The sequence below is a fragment of the Eleutherodactylus coqui genome, chromosome 3 (assembly GCF_035609145.1).
Source record: "Eleutherodactylus coqui strain aEleCoq1 chromosome 3, aEleCoq1.hap1, whole genome shotgun sequence".
Classification (NCBI taxonomy): Eukaryota; Metazoa; Chordata; class Amphibia; order Anura; family Eleutherodactylidae; genus Eleutherodactylus; species Eleutherodactylus coqui.
Window position 1 is genome coordinate 297,425,495 of NC_089839.1, and position 22,760 is coordinate 297,448,254.

Sequence of the window (22,760 nt, forward strand, 5' to 3'; positions counted from 1 at the left end):
AGCAAAGCCAGACTCCATGTACATACAGCTGTTTCCGGGTTATTGCCCTTCATCAGTGTACAGTAGGAGTCTGGCTTTGCTAGTGAGAGGCCTGGGACAGGGGTCAGAAACGCTCTTTTCTCCTTAGGGAGAGCAACTATATACTATAAACTAAGTGAGGAGACTCAAATGGCCATGCACGCTCCTCTGGGTAATATGCAAATAAGGGAGATGGAATAAATCCTCCACAGTGCCACCTATTGAAAGGCAGCATTCCTTCAAGTCATGGCCATTTGAGTTCTGTGAATAAGGCCTTTATCATACAACGCAATTATGGAGCAAAAACTGCTTTTCATCAGAAGGCACTATCCCCCTTCTGCAGCGCCACCACAGGAGAAATGAAGCATTACAGAGTGCCCATTCTAATAAAAAAGGTTGTCGGTTTAATACCAGACAGGATGGGCTCTCCAGAGAAACATTTGAAACCGCTCTTCATTTTGGTCAACAGGTGAGGATCCTGAATAGAAGACCTCATCTATTAACTCAGAACTCCGTAATAGGGTACACGATTCTAGGTCCTCTAAACTGGACAATCCCATTAAAGGGGTTGTACCACAATTAACCTTTCTTACCTATCCACAAGATAGGTGGAAAAAGTCTGATCAGTGGAGGTCTTATTAGCGAGACCCCCACTGATCCCTAGAACAGGTGTCTCATAACCTCTTTTCTCCTCACTACAGGCCCGCTTGCACCCATCCGCAGGGACACTGAGATTGAATAAAGCGGGGGTCACACATGTGTGATGCCAATCCATTCATTTCAATAGGGCTAAAGGAAATCGCGCTTGTACTCTATCTCAGCATACCCTTTAAAAATGAATGGGGTGATACTGTGTATAGATGACCGCTGCTCTGTTCAATATTCCTCCACAGTGAGGCGGAGGCATGAACATGGGACCCCCATACTCCGGGCCAGTGGTTTTAGCAGTGAGACGCCCACCAATCTACTTTAAATTATCCATCCATGGGATAGAAGTCAGATTGTGGTGCAACCAAGTTAGGTACTAGTAGATGAGCGCTGGGATTAATCCTATTATAATGGGGGTTATTGGATAAACCCATCCAGCAGCTCCAGTGTACATAGGAAATATTTTATGTTAGGTTGTATTATTTTTATCTTTTTTGTTAAAGAGATCTTTGTGCGAGGAGCTTTGTTATGGCTGTCTAACACATGCTCAGTGGATGATTGCAAGCACATGCGACACACTGCTCTCCAATACCCAGACAACACAATTACTTCACTTCAAAGCCTTTTACTATGACTGGCTCGAATTCAATGAATGAAATGAAGACATATGTTTAATAAACCACAACAAAGTCGCTGCCTGTTTCCAGATCGGATTGTGTCTTATTTCTTACAAACTGATGTGTTTTTCTCGAAAGCGCATTGATGGGGCAATCCTACTTATCTGTTCTTCCTTCACGTAAACTGCCCATTTAATGCAAACTATCCAGAAAACTTCCTAGAAGATGAGATTTACTGACCAATCCCAACATGTCAGTCACCATTCTTCACATGAGAAATGGTTGTAAACATATTAGTATGCGGCTTTCGGTATCCCCCGAATTGTGGCAAGAGGGTCTCACGTATGCATCCTCCATAAGGCTTACATAGGACTACTGGTAGGCTTTGCAGATTTAAACCCGTTTTACCAGATGTTCGTCCGAAATGGAAGGGTGGCTGTAACTATCATCTTAACCCTTTCCAATCCAATTTGTATCCTGGTTTTCCTAGGGGGCTTACTCTTCTTCTGCTGTTCTACAATGGTGCTATCTGCTGGCTAAAGCCAGTACTGCATGAGGTGACACATTGAATAGGTCCCCAGAGCAGAGAATCTGGCAATATACAGTAAGAGAACCCCGACGGACGTCGTTCAACATCGGATCTGTACAGCCTTAAATCATAATGTCTTTAGACGTCAGACAGTGGATTGGAAAGGGTTAATAGTTGCTATAGGGTATGAACGACCGTTTGTGTGCTTCTACATAGAGCGATTCTTGTTCACTTGTTCAATTTTGTGATCACTGAACGAATCTTTCGGAGCATTTGCCCGGGCTGAAATACCGTTCGTTGGCTGGTTAGGGAGCGTGAGATTTTTTTCGTGAATGTATTTGAAATTTTAACCCCTCCCCAATGCACACTCAATGGTTACAGAGTCCAATGTATATACATAAGTGCGAGCGCTCACTACTGCGGTCTCTCACTGGTTCGACTGAACAATCGGCAAGTGTATCTTCAAAGACCCAAATCAGCCAAAGATCGCGGCATTGAAGACCAGCAGGGAATGTTCAGTCAAGGATCACTTGCACGTATTTATATGTTTTTGGGAACCAATGAGTGTTAAGTGAGAGGGCAAAATGCGAAGAAAAAAAAAGGGAAGAGTCAATCAGTTTTCCATGGGAGTCGCACTTTGAACAAGCACACACCTCCCTGGAAAGTTGTTGGCTAGTCATTGAAAGACAACAATTACTTGTTTACACCAGATGATAATTAATCAACCAGTGATTATTTTTAGGTGAACTGGAATTAGGCGACTACTGAACTGAAACGAATTCTCTTTAGTCACCTGGCTGGTGGCTGTGATTACAAGAAACCACTGTTACTCACATTTGCCCCAACCAGCAACTATTTGGAGGATAGTTGTCCTATGTAAAGCCATCGTAAGGAGTCTTTCACCTACTGTGTTCTTGCCTAGTTCTGAGAGACTACTGGGAGCAAGTTTGACCATTTCTATCTGATGCTTTGGGGTTGACAGCACCACTGACCTCAAGACGACTTTTCTCCTATTTATTGACCCATAGAAATTTCCCTCTTATGTTGATGGTATCTTGGTCTGTGAGATAATATACCATTGTACATTTGGCTAAATTTTGGCTGGCTTCTAACTCCCCCAACCTCTGAGATTGGAAAACATCTGATAACTAAATCTTAACTCCTGTTTGTCTTACAACCATGAAAACCTGTCCCAAAACACATTGGAAAGCACAAAGACACCCGTCCACATGTTGTCCGATGGTCACAGATCCTGCATACTGCATGTGCTATTCTAGTCTGTACAAAAGGAGGAGAATAGGACATGCAGAGATTTGTTTCCACATGAACCACCAATCTATATGAAATATCATCCCCGTGAATAGCCCCATGGGTATTACTGGTCCGAGTGGTCCCCATGGAACACACAGACCGCACAAGGACCAAACATACGTCCATCTGAATGAGCCCTAAAAGGTGGATTTCTAAACGCAGAATCCACAGAATCTAGAACAGGTGGATAACCCCCTATCCCTGCCACTTGTTCCTCCTGCTATCTGTCCTTTGAGGAGCCATAATTCCCTTTGAACCTCCTGTTTTAACTTATTCAGTTATCCCTCCATTATAGAGGAGCAAATATTCACAACCGAACTTTGCTACACCCATGATCTACAGGGGGTCCCGACTCGCAGTCTGCTCCAAACTCATCTATAACAAATAACCTTTAAGTGAAGTCGAGTACTTCTATTTCTAGATATGTTGTAGCGCCAACACTTCCATTGGTAGTTCTTTTACTTCTGATCTATATGGTTGTAGCAGACATCCCTTTGCTAGCAGTCTGTGAGGAGACGTCTGCTGTCTGAACTATTATGGCTCTGAAATTTTATTGAACTGTTCTGTTCCTTTCTTCCCTTTTCTTTTAGTCCTGGCTCATATAACACAATCTGTGGCCTGTTCTAATCGAATGCAAACAGATATACTATATATTGCAATACTGTAGTATTGCAGTATATGGTATAAGCAATCAAACTATTGCAAGTTCAAGTCTCCTACGGAAGAAAACACCAAACATATTTGGCATCGCCATGTCCGAAAGAGTCCAATCTATCATAGTAATGCATTATTTATCCCGCATGGTGAATGTCTGTACGAAAAATGAAAAACAAAACGTAACACCAGAATTTTGCTTTTTTGGTCACCCAGTTTCTAAGAAAAAGAATTTAATGAAAAGCGATCAAAACATCATATGTACTCCAAAATGTTACCAATGGAAAGCACAGGTCATCCCTCAAAATAATAAGCCCTCATACACAGCCCTACCGACAGAAAGCTAAAAAAGTTACAGGGCCAGAAAATGGAAACAGAATACATATTAAGAAATTTAATTTCTCAAAAGTAGTACAGCAAAAAAGGAAAAATAAATAAATTTAGTGTTGTCATAATCGTAAATTGTGGTTTATTTCCATTTCACTTCCCTTAGATATTTTCAAAAGTCTTTCGGTGCATTCTATGGTACATTAACTAGTACCACTGAAAAATACAAGTCCTTGGAGATGGGATCCCAATTGCATATTTGGTGAACGTGTCCGGAGGCGGCCAGACTCTGGTCACTAATTCACAGTCTATTCCATAGATTATTTATAGGCTCATTCCAAAAATCTCCAACGATGTTCCTTCTGGGAGATGACCCATCCAGAGTTAAGTACCAAGTTCACAAACTTATTCAAAATATCTATATGGTGATCAGAATCCATATAACGGCCAGATGGAAACAGCCCCACCTGTCCTTTAGGGAAGTGCTGACCAGGATTTTGCAGATCGCCCTGCATGAAAGGTTACATGCTATATAATCTGATACACTAGAGAAATATGGAGTGACATGGGGGCCGTGGATTGATCTGGTTGATATGATGATAATCTTTATTTGTATAGCGCCAACATATTCTGCAGCGCTTACATAGACAGGGGGAATACAGAAAGACAAGAGAACAAACATTACAGAACCACGGTTACATAGTAATCAGTTGATGGAAACAATAGGGGTGAGGGTCCTGCTCCAACGAGCTTACATACTACAAGTAGTGGGGGGATACAGAAGGTAAAGGGCTGGAGATGTGCCCGGTATGGTGAGGTGGAGAGTGAGAGATGTTATACACATCGACAATGGTCAGAGATTTAGCCGTGTGACGGCAGAATTGTTATGACTGCAGGGGTGGTTTATGACGGCTGGCTGGGATTGCAGTCAGTAGGTCAGAGAGCATGTTATCAGGGGGAGTACAGAGGGGTTTGTTTGGGGAACGCGGTATGCCTCCCTGAAGAGGTGCGTTTTTAGAGCACGCCTGAAGTTTTGCGAGTCCTGGATTGCCCGGATAGCCTTTGGTAGTGCATTCTAGAGGACCGGTGCTGCTCTGGAGAAGTCTTGGAGGCGGGAATGAGAAGTTCGAATTAGAGGGGCGCGCAGTCTAGTTTCATTAGCAGAGTGGAGATCCCGGCTGGGTGATGGATTGAGATGAGAGAGGCAATGTAGGGTGGCACTGCGCTGTGGAGGGCTTTGTAGATATATATCCCAGGTTATCGACACAACCTACTTTTGACCTAGAACTATCCTATTGACCCTCTTATTGCTGAATATTTACATTTCTAATCTACCAAGACTGAATATCCAGTGAGAGACTGGATGACCAAAATTTAGGTTTTTTAGTTTTCTGGTTTTAATTCAGAATTTATGATTAAATTGACATATTGCATAGCTTTGATAATGTCTGAAAACGTTTATGACAACATTTCTGACATGTCTATAAAAATGTTGTTATTCTTTTTGCTTGATATTCTGCCCCCTGCGTGGGGAAAATTGGATGCATGAATGACATATGTATCAGATTTTGCTACTTTAATAAAATCTTTTGAAACTAAAAATACAACAACTACTGCAAAACACAAGCCCTACGTTGATGGATAGAAAAAAAAAAAAAAAGTTTTAGGATTTTTTAAAAGTGGAGAGATGGAAAATCAAAAATTAAAAAAATAAATAAATAAAAATGGCCTGCTCCATTACGGGGTTAATATGCTTCACCTGTACAAGTCATCAGGCTTCAGAAAGCATTTCTAATGTACAAGTAACATGCACGTCAATGATGCTGTAGAACCGCCATTGGAACACACTGGAGCACCAGGTGCGGACCCAGCCTAGCAATCATCTTTATGGCATTCCTAATCCCTAACACCTCGGTTTCCACATGTGTGACATTACTTAGTTCCTCCTCCCATGAGGCAGCATTCATCAGTCTCCCCTTCACATGGAAGCAATCAGTTGTTCTTCAGGTAGAGATACAATGTATCAATAACCTTCCCATATCGGATGCGGTTCAGCATTCATTATCACATGCCCCCTGATGAATCTACATTGCGTGGGGTCTGGTTTATATATTCTGCAGCGTTGTTATATTCTCCTATATAGCCTTGTCATATATACATGGTTGCTTTCTCTTGAGCCGCACACATTATACTCATTGGATGTCATATGGTCTAGTACTTCCCGTACTCTGCACTGATCCTCATGTCACTGGACACAATATTTATTGCTTATTCCACTTTTTGCCATTTATTGCACTTAGTAGTATAATATTTCTTGTGTCTTCATATGCCAGAAGAATTTACGACCTATAGAATTTACAGCCATACTCTGGAGTACATTGGACCATTTTTGTTATATATGATGCATTACCATCTTGATGCTCCTACAAGGGGTCCTATTTATGAGATGGTGACCCTGGTTTGTTTCTGCTTTGTATTTAAATAGTTTTTTTTCCTGGTTTATGAATAAGATATTTATGGGATTGTACTTGGTCGCTTTATTGTTTTTGTACTATACTACTTGTGCTTGAACATACATATAGCACCCCGTACCCAGATGTAACTATAGGGGGTGCAGAGGTAGCAGTCACTACTGGGTACGGGAGCCTTGGAGGGCTCAATGGCCCCTCTATCCCATAGGAAGATACCCCTATAATAAAAGCGCACATGGTAGGTAGGGGACCCGTTACAGACCTTGCATTGCTGTCCAAGAGCTTTTAGTTAGATCTCTGACTCCATTCATATATTTGTGGTCTCCAGATTCATGAAGTTTAACTCTGAGCTCCGAGTCACAGAGGTGGCCATACCGGCTTCTCCCCGCCCCATGCAGAGTGACAGTGCTCTTCCTATACACAAGAGGAGAGAGCCGTCAGTCTGCATGATGCAAGAGGGTTAAAGCTGGCACGTAACGGCTTTGTGACTCAGCGCACAATAAATGAACCTGGTGACGGAATCTCTACAAGTGCCTACACTGTTCTGTTTTTGTTAATTCCCTAACTAGAATATGTTATAATGCACTGTGGAGAACGGTGGGAGAAAAAATATAGATTGAATTTAGTTGTCTTATCGGTGTCCTCCGCAGGTGTAATTGGCTCCCTCATTTGGCATTTGGCTGCCTGCATGCTGAGGGGGTGCAGATATTTGCCCTCTTGTATCAGTAACTATATAGCCATTTTCAGTGATTGATTGTTTTTAGATTTCCCTTTCTGTGATACAATTTTGCAATTGTATTCCTTTGCAGTTACAAATGTTTTGGCTTTAGGTACCCCTTTTTAGCAGTTAAAAATGACAAGTGACGTTGTAATGTCAGTGGGGTTGGCTGCATAATAGCCGTGCGGCCACGGCCTTGCAAACTCTATAGCTGCTTTTTTTTTCCTGTACTTGCCTGCATTTACTTGAAGGGGCTCTTGTTAGGTCCAGCTCCCAACCCTGTGAATGTGTCAAGTGAGCGATCCCCACAGTGATCAATGGGCGACATTGGACTTGATTCAAAAGTCCAACATCATCCATTGAGAGAGAGCACTGGGCACTGTTCACTTGAAACAATGACAGCACTGGGATCCGGATCTGCAAAGAGCCCACTCAGGCGAATGGAGGTGACCATGTGGGAAAAAAAAAAAAAATGACACTAGGGTCATCAGGCTGTGGCTGTGGAGCTATGCAACCAGCCTCACTGGTGACGGCTTCGCTTTAAAAAGATTCAATACATAACCAAAGTGTGAACATGGCCTAAGTGAGAACGATCACGTCGTGGCCCAAGAATAATTTAAGAGCTATTTCCAAAGTGATTCATACTCATTTTCTGAAGAAACTGAGGAAAGAGTGGTTGCGTACTTTTCATGATGGCAACTGTATCATTTGCAACATGTTATAGCCAAAAATCACTCAAATACCACCACAAAGATTAAACTTTCTTCCAAAGTGTCTGAAGTCACACCACAGAAAATTCTGTTTTGTGGAAAATGGCTTTAGTCGGATTTAAGTCACTTTGAAAATCGCCTCTTCAATCGGGTGGGAAGTTGTAGAAGGCTCTCAGATGATTATAACATGTAGTTACAAAGTATATAACTGCATGCTACAAAGTCAAGTACAGTAATGAGATGAGGTCAAAAGTACCGAGATAAGATGAGCTTCATCCAAAAGATTGAAGCTCGGGGCTGCTTGAGAGTATTTCACCTTTATCTTGGCAGCGTTTTAGAGAAAACATATTGACATATTGTTGGACTCTTCTCTAATTTCTGATTCTAATTTATTCGTTATCGTTAAATGCAAAATACTCCCCTCTAGCATTCAACCTACGTGAAGCCAGACGCAAATTATGTCAACATTCATCATTCATCATAGCTCTCAATATAATAAATTGTGTGTAGATGAAGAATAAGGTGAACTTACTTTGGGACCAGGTGGGCCGGGTAATCCAGGATTGCCATGGGGTCCAACCAATCCCTAGAAAATAGAGTCCAAAACGTTAAATGAAAATATTGCATGATTACAGAGATTCTTCAGATTTCCTTCAACTGAAGTGCAACATAACTGTGCAAACTTCTGACATGTCAGAATGTTTGATCGATGGGGGTCCAGATTGCTGAGACCCCCGCCGATCTCTAGAACAAACTGGCAGAAGCACTCAGCTGAGCACTATGCCCATTCAGCCGTTTCCATCACTGCTCAGAGTGGTGTACGGACTTCAAAGAAAGTCTATGGAGTCTGTGCATCACTAGCAGTGACAACCGGACAGGCAGAGCACTCAGCTGAGCACTTCTACTCCTTCATTCCAGCGATTGGTGGGGATCTCAGCAGCTGGACCCTCATTGATCAAATCTTCTAACATGTCACTAGGTCATGTCAGAAGTTTAAAAAACAAAACACTTTAATTACAATTTAAAGGGAGCTGTCATCAGAAAATGACCTATTCTATTAGTCGCATTTTTGCGTTAAACATTTTTAAGAATTTTTGGTAATTTTGAAAGACATTTTTGGTTACGATCTACACCTAAAAAAAAAAAGAAAAAAAATCCTAAAATCATGCAGTTTTCGCACCGACCAGAGAGCCTAATACAATCTGCTGAAAAGTTCTCTCTACATATCAGGAAGTAACAGTCATCTTACTAACATCACAGGCAGGATTACACTGAGAGGCAACACTTATATGTAGATAACACAGAATCCACCATTCACAAGAGGTGATCAGCTGTGCTCCCTGCACAATGACCTCCACATTAGGTGTTAGAACATGCCTAGAACAATCTCCCATACAAGTTAATGGGCCCCCTCCTGTCCATTGTGAGGATGTCCCATGACGCTGCTTTAAAGAGATCCTAATGAGAGATGCTTTAGAGAGACCCTAGAGCATCTCTCTAAATCAGTGGTTCCCAAACTTTTTTGAAGGAAAAGTTTCTCGTGGAGCCCCAAAGCGGTACAAAGGGTGTAGTCAAGGGAGAGGTTAGGGTATGGCTTATCACTGCCCTTGGCAGTGTGAAGCTGGCCTCACTCTACCCACCTCTGTAGTGGTGTCCGGACAGGGTGTTCTGGGTAAATGAACGCCCAGGACCTGCGGTCGGCATAGCAATGTAGATCACATGACTGGAGCCGACTCGTGTGATCAGCGTTGCTATGCCGATCCCAGGTCCTGCACATTGCTTTACTCAGCACAGCCTGTTGGGTACACCAATACAGTGGTGAGTATAGTTGGGACCGAGATCCTCCATCGGAGCCCCTGACAATCGCTCGCAGAGCCCCAAGGGCTCCGCAGAGCACAGTTCGGGAAACCCCCTGGTCTAAATCCTCTAAATGCTGTAAAAAGGGAATCAGTCAACTACTTTTAACCCTATAAGCGAAAACTTATGGGCTGAAAGTTGGTGACCCATGGAGTCCCCGATGTCTGTGCTGAAAACCACTGTTTACTGCATTGAGCGGCGCACTAAGTATTCCGCTTGTTCTAATTTTATAATGGGCAGACTACTTAGCAGCGTCCCTCAATGCACCACAGCAGCTTCCAGCGCTCACACAAGGAGAATGAAAAAGGAGGTAAGTATAAAACATCTCCGGACTCCACGGATTACTTACTTTCAGCCCATAAGCTTAGCTTATATGGCTAAAAGTAGGTGACAAAGTCTCTTTAAATGTAGATCTGCAATGATTGATAGTCCCCATAGTCATGTATAGACAACAGAATGAAAAAAAATTCTACAATCAGGATATAAAAACCGATGAGAAAAATGGAAAATAATTTTCTATCAGGTTTTAATTAATAAAAAATGGTGATATAGTCCCTCTAATAGTTTATATATTGAATGCATACACATAAAAAGTTGAGCAACTTTGTATACACATTGCATTACCTATCTGCCATTGATCTCATGTTGCAGCTAGAGCTACAGTTACAATTCTGGTAGCTTCAGAGCTGAAATCGTTAGATAATTCCCTGCTGACTCTATATCTGTAGAGAGCTGGCTCTGGTGATTTCATTCTAGGAAGTGCCGTCTTTACAGCAAGCATTACATAGTAATCTGATAAATGAAAAAAAAACAAAAACCTGTCTAACTGCAATAATAAGGTTAATCTGACTTTTAAAAATTAAAGACCCATCCTCAGCATCTGATTGGTGGAAGCCTACCGTCCAGCACCCCCGCTGATCAGCATGCCTGAGGATACAACATTAAGTTTTAAAAGCTAGATAACCTCATTAAAAGCTCAGGTGAGCTTGTAGGAATACATTGTGGACTGCTTCTGGTATCAACCAGCAGAATTGTGAATACAGCTCTGGACTAGAATACAGGCAGTAATTTAGAATTAGAGAATGGTTACTCATTACAAGCAAAAAATCGGATAGCTCACTGAACGGATGTTGTTCTGACATGTCTAATACTCCAGCAATATTAGTGAATCACATACTTATTTTGAAGGAAGATGATGATATTTGGGCTTTGAGTTTGAGGGATTCCAATGCTTTGGCAACATCTGAAACTTTGAGACCACATGTTCAATGTGTTGTATAGTCAAAACAGACTCCAGCCAGAAGAATGCTGCCCTATGACCGCAGGATTACATCTTAAGGTGGTATCACACTGCAGTGTTTGGAAAAACGCCAATGCAGTTTTTGATCCAGTTTTTTTGGCAAAAAGTGAGAAGTGGATCCCGCAGGATGGAGAAGTAGCAGTCCTTCCTCGAGACTTCTCGTTCTTTCTGAAATAATTTTTGGATTTTGCTACAAATACCGCATGAAAAACTGCCATAAAAACTGCTGTGTGTGAAAACACTCAAAAATTGGGGGGGCGGAGAGGGGGAGAGACGAACCAAGAAATTAAAAAAAAAAAAAAAACTCGGCACCCAGCGTCCCGCATACAAAAATGCTTGAGTCTCCCATTGTAGTCGAATTTTACGAAAAGCTCGACTCAAATAACACGGACTCGAGCATTTGTGTGCTCGCTTATCTCTAACCCTTATGCAAAAAGCACCAGCATATCCACGCCAGGAAAGCTCCTAACATACAAACATACATACATACATACAGCACCAGAACTAAACTCATAACATGAATACAGCACTAGAACTATACTCACAATTAGCAGAGCATGAATCATCCTCAAGCCATATAGTAGCAAAACCAAGCTCAACACATAAATATAGCATCAGAACCAAGCTTATGCCAAATACAGTAACAGAACTAAGATTGTAGTAGAAATAATGATTACTTAGCTTAAAAGGTCTATTGATCTGTGTAAACTAGATGTATTACACAGCTGTAGTGATTTAACTCTGTAGAGGCTGATGGCCGCATAATTTCATTATGGTAATTGCTGGACAATGGCATGGTGAAAGGTGTGCTATAACATTAGCGTAATGTAAAGCTCCTCTGCAGCCCCTGTAGGGTTAAATTACATTGGTATGTAGTAAGACTAAAGGTATATCTATCTTGGGTGCTTCCCCAGCCCAACTTCTGAATTAAAGAAGCTGGTCTTTGCCTGCCCACATGTTGAGGAGACAAAGGCAGGTTTGTACACGGAGCCTGGGGGGGGGGGGGGGGATTCTATATGGCTCAACGAATGAAAATACATATATGTTACCGATATCATATGCTATATGCCCATAAAGGGCAGGTATGTGTTTCAGTAAAAAGTTTTGAGATTGTTTTCCCTACCAGAACTCTGTAAGCTTCATACTGGACACGTGTCTCAGCCTTATGTGCGCATATCAGAGTTTTGCAATTAGGAAGCTACAGAATACCCCAGAACCTGCTGGAGAAATTGGTGTCCAGTTCACGATAGTGTTACTGATGGGCAGACAGTGGCGCCTCGGAATATCAGAGGAGAAGAGGCAGAACCAGCAAGAGGATTCATATGGCTCCAAAAGACACTGCTGGATGGAGAAAGAAGATTAGCTAGCCTGATAGGCCTATCATCCCAGTTTTACTGCATAAATGCGGTCCCCCCCTCCCTTCATACTAGCTTGTGGCCAACGCCCTGTGCGACAGCACGGGTTGAAAGTAGCTAAGGCCGGCCATAGTCAAAAGGACGGATGGAAACATGTTCTGATCCTTGGTTTGCACTGAAAAAAAACAACTTAGGGATATGTGAATCTTCATATCTAGAGCCTGTCAAAAGGAAAAAAGTTTGGTACGGTGTTAGCCGGTGTTATCTATACATACATGGTGTGAATAATTTGCACTTAAAACAAAATACCAGAACAGTCTAGTCACGGACACAGCATAGAACATATGAAAGTTACTATATTAAAAGGCAACTTCAAATCTCAATGTCATAGAAGAATTATAAGTTTATAACCATCTTTGAGACGCTTAAGACAGGAATAAACATTGCAAGAGGCTTCATGCATTATTGGAGAATATGAGAAAAGTACAGCAGATATTGCACTCTGGCCTGGTGACCCACTAACATCAATTTAGAGACCATAAAACTTTCACATCCCTTATCAGTGGACTAATTAAGTATTTACCCCTCTACTCATACTGTTCTGGTATTGTTTAAAGTGCAAATTAATCACACCAGGTCTGTGCCTTTATATATATATCTTCAGATCTATTCTATTAAGCCTGAAGAAGAACCCCAAGTAGGTTTGAAAGCTCATTATAACATCATGTATTTTTGTTAGCCATTAAAAGGTCTGATATCTACAAGATTACTTGGTTTCTCTTGCTGGGAACGAGCACATTAGAGCCGTCACACATAGAAAGATGGACCTAAACACAAATATTGCTGCAGGTTTTTTTTCTTTCCGATGGGGATTAAAAACTATAATCACATGTTTACCAGTAACGACCAAGATGAAAATGAAAGTTCATCTAGTTTTTCTGACCAAACAAACAAATTTCACTCCCTCGGAACTGATCAATTTAGAGCCAAAGAAATAAGGACTATTGGATTGGGTTAGGTTGGGCAGTCAAATTGTAATATTCATCTTAAAAAAAAAGCCCTCTGTTCGCCTGCCACCACCTTCAACAGATCCCTTCTGCTCTGCATATGTCGTTTATAATGATATCGCAAGATCAAAGGATTGCTCGACTGTCAGCCACAGTCACATGACAATAATATGGAAAGCAGGTCAGGATTATAGAGTCAGAGAGGTAGAGATAAGGAGAACTAGATCCAAAAAAACAAAAATAGTTCTTTTTTCTTGAGGAGCAACCTCAGGATAAAAAAAAACCCCTTTAACAGTTATTGTAATGACCAGCTTAAAACGGGTTGTCCAGTTAAATCTACCAACGGCCTATTCTTCAGATAGGCCATCAATAGTAGATTGGCAGTGGTCCACTGCATGGGACCTGTGCCGATCAGTTGTTCGCTGCGCCAATGCTCTAATGCACTGCGCAGATTTATACAGGCAGCAGACGGCTCTGTTCGCACTGAGGTGGCCTGGCTTGGTACTGCAGACTAAGTTCTTATTCATTTCAATGGGACCTTTGCCTGTAATACCAAGCCTAGCCACTGCAGTGCGAACAGATCTGTCGCTTTCCTGCAGAAGTCAGCTCAGTCTCAGGCGGCAGACTCCAACCAATCTACTATGGATGACCTACCTCAGGGAGAAGCCATCAAGAGCTTACAATTGGACAGCCCCTTTTAAGTGGTTGTAAACTATTGTTGGCCTGTTCTCGGAATAGCCATCAAAGTAGATCTGCCGGGACCCCTGCCGATCAGCTGTTAAGTAAGCAGCTGTACTTGTGCACTGAGCAGGAAGCAGACAGCTCAGTTCCCATTGCAGTCGTCAGGCTTAGCACTGCAGACTAAGTTCTTATTTATTTCAATGTGAATTTGCCTGCAAGACTAAGCTTGGCCACTGCAGTAAGAACAGAGCTGTCCGCTTCCTGTAGAAATCAGCTTGGTGCACAAGGGCACTGGCTTGGTGAACAGCTAATCGGTGGGGGTAAATGACAGCAGACTCCAACTAATCTTCTACTGATGATGTACCCCAAGGATAGACCATCAATGGTTTACAAGTGGACAACCTCTTTAGTTTTTTTTTTTTTGGTGAAAATAAGCCACACCCCCTCCTGTTTCTCTTTTTTTTTTTACATTTTCTGCTTTTTAAACACTACAGTGAGGTAAACCTTCTAATCCTCTCTCTTTGCCAAGACAATTAGCATAATTGGCATATTTACAGACACAGAAAACCACATATAATCCACAGCAATTTTTTTCCCATGCTTAGTATAAAAACCATTACTTGTTGCATATGGATATATTTCCTTTAAAGAAGCGGACCACCCACTTGGGAACGCATGTAATCCTATGGATCTATTCTACTGTCACTTGATAGCAGCAGAGTGTTTAGGCTGAAGAGGGTGGCATGGCTGGGTTTAGTTATACAAGTAGAATTCCGACCACAGGAAGCCATTAAACCAACTAGGCCGCGTGCCATTTATGTGCAAGGTCTCAGACACCGCCGCCTTCCAAAGAACACAAATTTTCCAAAGTTTCAAATTTTTTTAGTCTGATTGGAAATGAACATAAAAATAAATATATCTTGATGACCAAGCCCCACTGACTTGGTACAGTTTTCTTTCGTTTGGTAGGCGATTGTCTGGCCTCTGAGTCTATTGGCAATCAGCACAATGATGGAGGTTGTGACACTTGGAAGGACACTGTGGCCCCCTTCATTATGCTGACCAGTGGGGATATTGGAGGGTAGACCATCATTTTCAAACATTGATGGTCTATCCTAATTAGCATGAAAAAAACAGTGCAAGTCTAGGTTTATGTAGTAGCCGTCAGGGCAAACTCCAAGCAGACGTGGACCCTTGGGCAACAGAGTTCTGCTGGGCACCTATCTTTAGATAGATGAGCCCAGATCATGTGTACCCATAGAGCAATGACCTCCAACAAGCCCAATGGGTCGTGGCATCTTTCCATGTTTGCTTGCTGCTCACAAGACGTTCCTAGACATAGGAGCAGATTCATGAAACCCAAAAACTGTCTTTGTTGCCTTAGCAGCCAATTACAGTGAAGTTCTTTTATCAAGAGCACTGTGGAGGAATGAAAGCAGCGCTGTGATTGGCTGCTATGGGCAACAAAGACATTCCGTTTTAGGAAGCTGCATAAACATCTCCTTTGACAGTTTTAATAAGCAACATTCATAACCTACATTACAAAACCAGACCACAGAGAACTTCTCTTTGTTTTTTAGACCCAACGATAACACCTTACAATTGGATATTGACCACATTAACATCCATCCCCTCCTAGATGTTCCCGTTTGCTGTGCCATTTGGGAAAATGGCACCAGTTTGTTCATGCGTTCTTCACTATCAGACTAACTTCAAACGGGCGAGCGCGATATTAAGCCGTGAATCACGGCCCGATATACTCGCCAACATGCGATTTTCCTGCGGATCTCAAAACCGCCTCGTATCACTTTGGGGAAGTAGCGATCCTCCACCGCGGCTGTCCACCGGCCCCATTGAAAACACTGGGAGATGCAATGCACGAGCACGCACAAAGATAGGACGTGCCGCGATTTGTTTCCCGCATTGTGGTGTGATGCAAGAAAACATCACTTGTGTGTATGACCCTATTCAAAAGAAAATAATGGGCGATTCTTGAAGGATGGCACGAAAATAGGACATGCTGCAATTTTTCAAACTCGGACTATCAATCAGATTGTAAAATCACTCGAGGGAATTAACCCATTCTTTTCCCATGTCAGTTCAGTCCGTCTTGGAATCAGACAGAACTCACACGGGAGAAATCGCCCCTACAAATACACCCTCAGGGCGCATTCACACATAGCAGATTTGGTGCAGATTTTGACTTGTATCGTGATGCAGATCTGTAGTAGAATTTATCCATTCAATTGAAAAGATGAAATTTGTCGCGGATCTGCACCAAAATGTGCAAATCTGGTTTGGAGCTACTCTAATGATGTGGTGTGCAAGGCTTACAGATTATATGCTGCTGGCAACTGGAATCTAGTAGTACAATTAGAATAGGGACTTGTAGTTCCCCAATATGATTTCATAAATATTAGTCTAGTTTAGAGTCTGTTCACATCAACATTGGAGGTTCCATTCCAAACCTCCGCTGGTGAATTCCGCTAAAATACAGGAGGAAATAACACTGCATGCCGTGTGCGTTTGTCCTGGGAAATGCTGGATGGTAGCCCGACAGACCCCATTATAGTCAATGGGGTTCATTTGTTTTTATTATATCAGCCAATGGTTGCAGTTTTTCTGCTTCCATAGTGGAGCAGGAAAACGGATCTACTTAACGTAGATGTAAAGGAGCCCTTACTAACCTTTTAGGGGGCGTTTATTCGCTGTGTTTTTTGGTGCAGATGCATATTTTCATTGTAGATCAGCACCAAAAACAGACTCAAAATCCACATCATTTGATCCAGATTTTGACATGGCTTTTGCAGTGGATCAAAAGCAGATTTTCCTCTTTCAAGTGAAGGGTTGAAGTCTGCTGCGGATCTATAGCAAATTTTGTGACAAAATCTATACCAATGGTACATTCTCACATAGCGGATTTGGTGTAGGATGGATTTTGACATAGATCCGCAGTAGATTTCACCCCTTCAATTGAAATCTGCTGAAAATCCATGTCAAGATCCAGAACAAATGGTCTAGTTTTTGACACGGATGTAAGTGCCGATCCTCACCAAAATGACCCCCCTTGTGAACACACCTTATGGGTTCCTTCGCCTATAAAAGCTGATCGTAGGCAAGGTTGGACTTGCCCGTCAGAGTGCCAGAAGAACCTCCAATGGGCCCAGGCTCTGACAGAATAATGGCCCCCAAAAGTCTAGTCAGTCACTTGCTACTAGGATTTATCCTTATGGGATGATTCACAAATAACTCATTAGGTCTTACTGATGATCTGCACTGTGATGCAATGAGAACACCATGCTTGCAATGCAGTTTGAAGTGTATGGGACATGACCTGCATAGATCGAGGGTGAACCCCAGGAAACTCAGTCTGACACTGGTTTTAAAGGGGATCCAAAACACTCCCCCCCCGCCCCGCCCTCCCCATTGACCAATCAGGGATGTCAAACACAGACAACTTCTTTACAGAGGGTCCAAACCAGATTGTACAAGAGTGTTGAAAATTCCTTGTTGAATTGAAACCATGGACCCCCGTTGTCTACAAAGCTCTGTGCAGGCTGCTGGTGGTTCCATGCTGGTGTGAGGTGTGCTCTCATGGTTTGAGAACACCTAAACAGGTCATTGACCGATGCCTGCTACTTTTCACTGCTTGGGGACCATTTGCAGTCCTTCATCGATTTCATGCACCCCACAAGGATGGACTATTCTAACAGGATAATACACCGTGCCATCGGGTCCAAGTTGTCCAGAATTGGTTTGAGGAGCATTCTGGAGAGTTCTTACAAATGGTTTGGCCTACTTGTTCACCCGACATGAACACAATTGAGCATTTAAGGGATGGGATGAAGAGGTCCAGTCGCACCTAAGATCTGGCACCTATACAATACCACGGTGCGGTGGGTGGCTATCCAGGCAACATGGTTTAACTTCCCTACAAATATCTTCCGTCTACTTGCAGAATTGAAACCATGTTGACTTTCTGCACCTTGCTGGGCTAGAGGGGGCCCTACACAATATTAGTTACTGTCCCACGACAGGGATATTACAGCAGGTTAATGCACTGTGCCATCAGACCCAAGTTGTCCAGAATTTGTTTTGATAGTTTATACAAATGGTTTGGCCTGTATATTCGCCCAACATAAACCCAATAGAGCATTTATGGGATGTGGTGGAGAGGTCCATTCCCACCCCAGATCCTGCACCTATAAATACCACGGAGCTGTGGGTGGCTATCCAGATGGCATTGCTAAGCATCCCTCCAGATATCTGCTGTCCACTGGTGGAATTGATGCCATGTTGAGTTGATGCACTCTGCCAAGCAGTAGGAGGTCGTAAACCATATTTCTTGTACCACGACTTTTGGCATTTCAGTTTATAATAACATAAAAGACCACTACAAATAAAATTGTACTAAAATACTAAATATTTTTTTAGAATTGTTCTTTCATTTGAAACTTTCATTCAAAATTAAAACCATTGATAATAGGGATTATAAAAGACACCGTAGCGGTGAGTGCGTTGCCCGGAGCATCTTGCACCATCATTGCATAACTATTTTAGACACGGCCCAGCTTCCTTTTCCCCTGTAGCTAGGTTTGCAGAACACTGGAGAAGTGGAGAAGCGGATGACTTGCATTCCCTCCTTGTCAGTGGTGCACATGTAAATGCTTTCTGATCTCAAACAGACAGTTGGCTGCACTTGAATGGTACGGTCTCCTTAAATAACCCAAAATACAAACTTGGAGGAAAAAAAAGTCACTTTCATTGTTGAAACAAAACCAATTCAATCTTTTTCAATTGCAAAACGTATTAATCGCAACAAGATCTGGTGGAAACCTGTGGCGGAGTGAGGCATTTGTCATCTCTGAGGAGATCCTGTTTTTTTTCCGATATCTCATCTGGCCATTGAGAAACACTTAGACTGGACCCATCAACGAAGGAGAGCGCTTGTGTTATTCTGCAGCCCGAAAGAATAAATTTTAACTTTTCATCTCCTAATCCTAAAGAGGCATCAAGTGTCTTCTACCTCAGTAACACCATCTGTTTTGTGACAGGCTCAGGTGATACTGTATGTAGGAGTGGAGAGGTTACGGTGTGCGGCCCCTGACTCACCACTCCTGGCGGTCGCAGTGTGCACTCTGTTCCCCGCTGTAGCAGTCGCGTCACTCCGATGTCGGCACTCTGTCTGGTTGCAGCCCGAAGGGCATGTGTGTTCGGCTGCACTCTTAAAAGGCCAGTACCCAACTGTTCCTTGCCAATTCCCCGTGTTACATGCTTATATCCCCTCCCTGTGGAGGATGCCTGAGTATTGCTTTCCTTCTGGTAGGCTCAGGGTGCTTTCAAGTTGTTCCGATTCCCTGGTTACCCGATATCGTCTTTCCTTCTACTAGGTTGCGGTCTCCACTCCTGACCCCGATTTGCGATATCAAAAATGCTCCTGCCCTATGGCCTGAATTACTGTATTGAACCTGTTCTGTGACCGAATCTCTGGCTTTGTTCTGTACCGGTGGTCGGGTTGGTGCTTGGTGGTGGGAGCAGCTTTTCATTCTGCTGGGGCGAGGGTCGGATGTTCAGACATACCTTGACTCTTCCATGGTGCTCAGACTTTGTTAAACTCAGGAACTTGAATGTGAAGGTCTTTTCTGACTGATGGAGGAGCAGGATGAGGCAAACATGATGGCAGTGTCTCAGTTAGAACAGCATAACACAGAAAATGGTAGTGGGGTTCAGTACACAGTGCACATAGCGGTGGGGCCTTCCCCAAGCCCATAAGCCATTTCAACCTTTCACCTGGCAGAGAGCACTCAGCACACATTCTCTCTCTTCCTCTCCTTGTGCTACCTCACCTCCCTTAGGGAGTTGCACGTATGTCCTCACATGTTCACACTGCTCACCCACCTGATTCTACCCATCCAATCAGCTGGCTTGACACTTTCACAAAACCCACAGCACTAACATAACTTATTTAAGCATTTGGCCACTAGGTGGAACAACCACCCCACTACTACTTCATAGTGGGGCCCAGATATAACAACTATGTAGAGGGGCTACCCTTCAACAGTTTCTCATTTGGAAGTGTGCCACCTTCCTCGACCCAGACTGTCTGGTTACGCTTCTGTTAACACCCTCAAGTTCCATGCCTAGGCCTTAAGTAGTGTCAATTGCCACAGTACTGGGAACACTTCCTGAGTAGTCACCTGGAAATCCTGCAGCAAAGCCCACATCCAGACTGGTGGGGTTAAAGGGTGAAGACCAGGCAATCTCAGGTGTTGCCTTGGGATATGTCCGAAAGCCAAACCAATCTGTGACTTGGTGGATCCACATCCACTCAATTAACCCATAAGAAATAGCCATAGTGATAAGTGATTGGCTCAGAGCTCAGTTCAAAATCAGGTAATCTCCTTGTGAATCCCCCTTATGGTATTAAAGCCTGCATCCACTGGAGAACCCTCTGGAACTTTGATATACTACTAAGATCTGCACAAAAATATGTGATTTATATAAATAACAGTAGCAAAAAGTACTGTATGTGAATACTTCATCTAAATCAGTAGGTTCAGCCAATGCAGCCACATTCATTGCTTATATAGTAGGTGCACAAAATCAAGCTCAGAGTCATGCAAGCTCCATAGAAAGAATAAGCCATCCTTAGAGTCTATAAAAAGGACAATAACCTCCTACTATGTGAAAGTGGCCTAAACAGAAAGGTGACAGATTTGCCACCTGCTGTGGATTTTATAGATAATGAAAGTTTAAGTCACAGATTGGCCATCGGGTCCACACATGAACCAGTCCCATGGTAAACCAATGAAGTTGATCCATGGCTTTTCACCTCTAGTAATCAAACTACTAACAACGACCTGTCCGTCTGTGCGTGGGTGAGTGGGTTTGTGAGTGACTTACATACCCTGCCCCTGATCACATGACTGTGAGGTCATCAAAAGTCCTTCATCCCCAGTAAGGAAGTAGCATGCTCTGCCACTGATCACATGATGGGGACATCATCACAGGTGCTGTATACACACGGCTGCTGTCTGGCTAGGTGTTCGTTAGTATTCCATAGCAACTAAGGCCGCAGGGGGTTTGTAGTCTGCCAGTAATCTGCACAAGGATGTAGGATCATTGATAACGTCACCGTCGTGTGACCAGGGGCGGAGCATGTAAGTTATTCACTTGGGATGAGCCTCACAGTCATGTGATCAGGGATGGAGCATGACGGTGACGTCAGCACAGGTCCTTCATCTCCAGTGCTGTGCGGCTTCTGATCCCTGTTCTATGGGATGAACTATGCATGTAGCAGAGCTGTGCATGTGATGTGCATGTAGCAGAGCTGTGCGGCACCACCACCTGAAACACTGGTACTATAATTTCCTAATAATTACTAATGTTCAACAAAGATGAGCAGATTGTGGATTTTTAAACATTATCTATAAAATACTCCATTCACTCGCATGGCTGGCAAGACGTTAGTGGATTTTAGTAGTAATGGCCTCAGTTAGTCACATTGCTGCTTGTGTTGTCTTAGTCAATGGCAAGTGGGCTGTATCAGACAAACTCACAGAACTGGATTACAAAATGCTAAAGTAGATCCAGTTTTATACTGGAAGAAATGTCAGCATGATGATAGCTGTTTGCAGGAGCGTTGAACATTGGGTTTTCATGGCTGAGTAACCACATACAAGCCTGAGATCAATATGTGTACTGTAAATTGTTAGCCGGAGTGATGTACAGCCCACCCCCATTAGATGAATTACATTTTACCATCTGGCAGTCTGATGGATGAATCTAGCCTTGTCGACTGGAGGGAGAATACTTTTTGCCCCAAAACAGTGTCATCTTTTAAAGGGATGTTCCCACTTCTGGCTATTGAGGACCCCCTCCCCAAGATATGCCATCAATTACAGATCGGTGGGGTACGCCACTCGGGAACCCCAGTGATCAGTTGTTTCCCTGGCCCCATGCCTGTGTGTACATAGCTCAATGGCCCTGGCTGGTATTGCAAGCTGAATCCCATTTACTTAAAATGCAATACCAGCCGCAACCACTGTGTAATGTTCAGCGCTGTCTACTTATGGGGCAGTTTTTTTTCCAAGATGGCGCTGGTTTTTATGCCTGCTGAAACTGAACAAGCAGCAAGAATCTCATGATTCTTGTTGGTTGTTCGCCAGTGTTTAAACTGAATGATTATTCATTCGTTTGAACACTTTTCTGAAAGATAGTCGTTCCATCTAAACGGAGCACGAATCAATGCAAGAAGGAGTAAATGCCAGACCGATTCCCAGAAGGACATCCCATAACAATGGTAGATTCCAGCACTGAAGGTAAAATTAAAAATTCCTGCTTCATTAGTGAACACATTTAAGAACTCATGGTAGACAAACCATAAAAAGACAGGGTTGACGCTCTTCCGACATTTCTGTTATGATTAAGGACACAGAAACGCGTCAACATGGGGTTTTTACGGTTTGCATACCAGGAGTTTTTAAACTTGTTCAATAAAAGCATGACATTTTAATTTTACCTTCAGTGCTGGAGTCTAGCTTTGTTATGGCATATC

General features: G+C 42.9%; 1 protein-coding gene across 1 annotated transcript in view; it reads right to left on the bottom strand.

Annotated features, from left to right (window-relative positions):
* The window catches only part of COL24A1 (collagen type XXIV alpha 1 chain), a 276,971-nt gene that overhangs the window by 190,847 nt on the left and 63,364 nt on the right, over nt 1-22,760 (bottom strand). Inside the window, exon 5 of the mRNA XM_066597768.1 lies at nt 8,536-8,589. Coding sequence (XP_066453865.1) covers nt 8,536-8,589 — 54 coding nt within the window. The remainder of the gene's footprint in view (nt 1-8,535; nt 8,590-22,760) is intronic.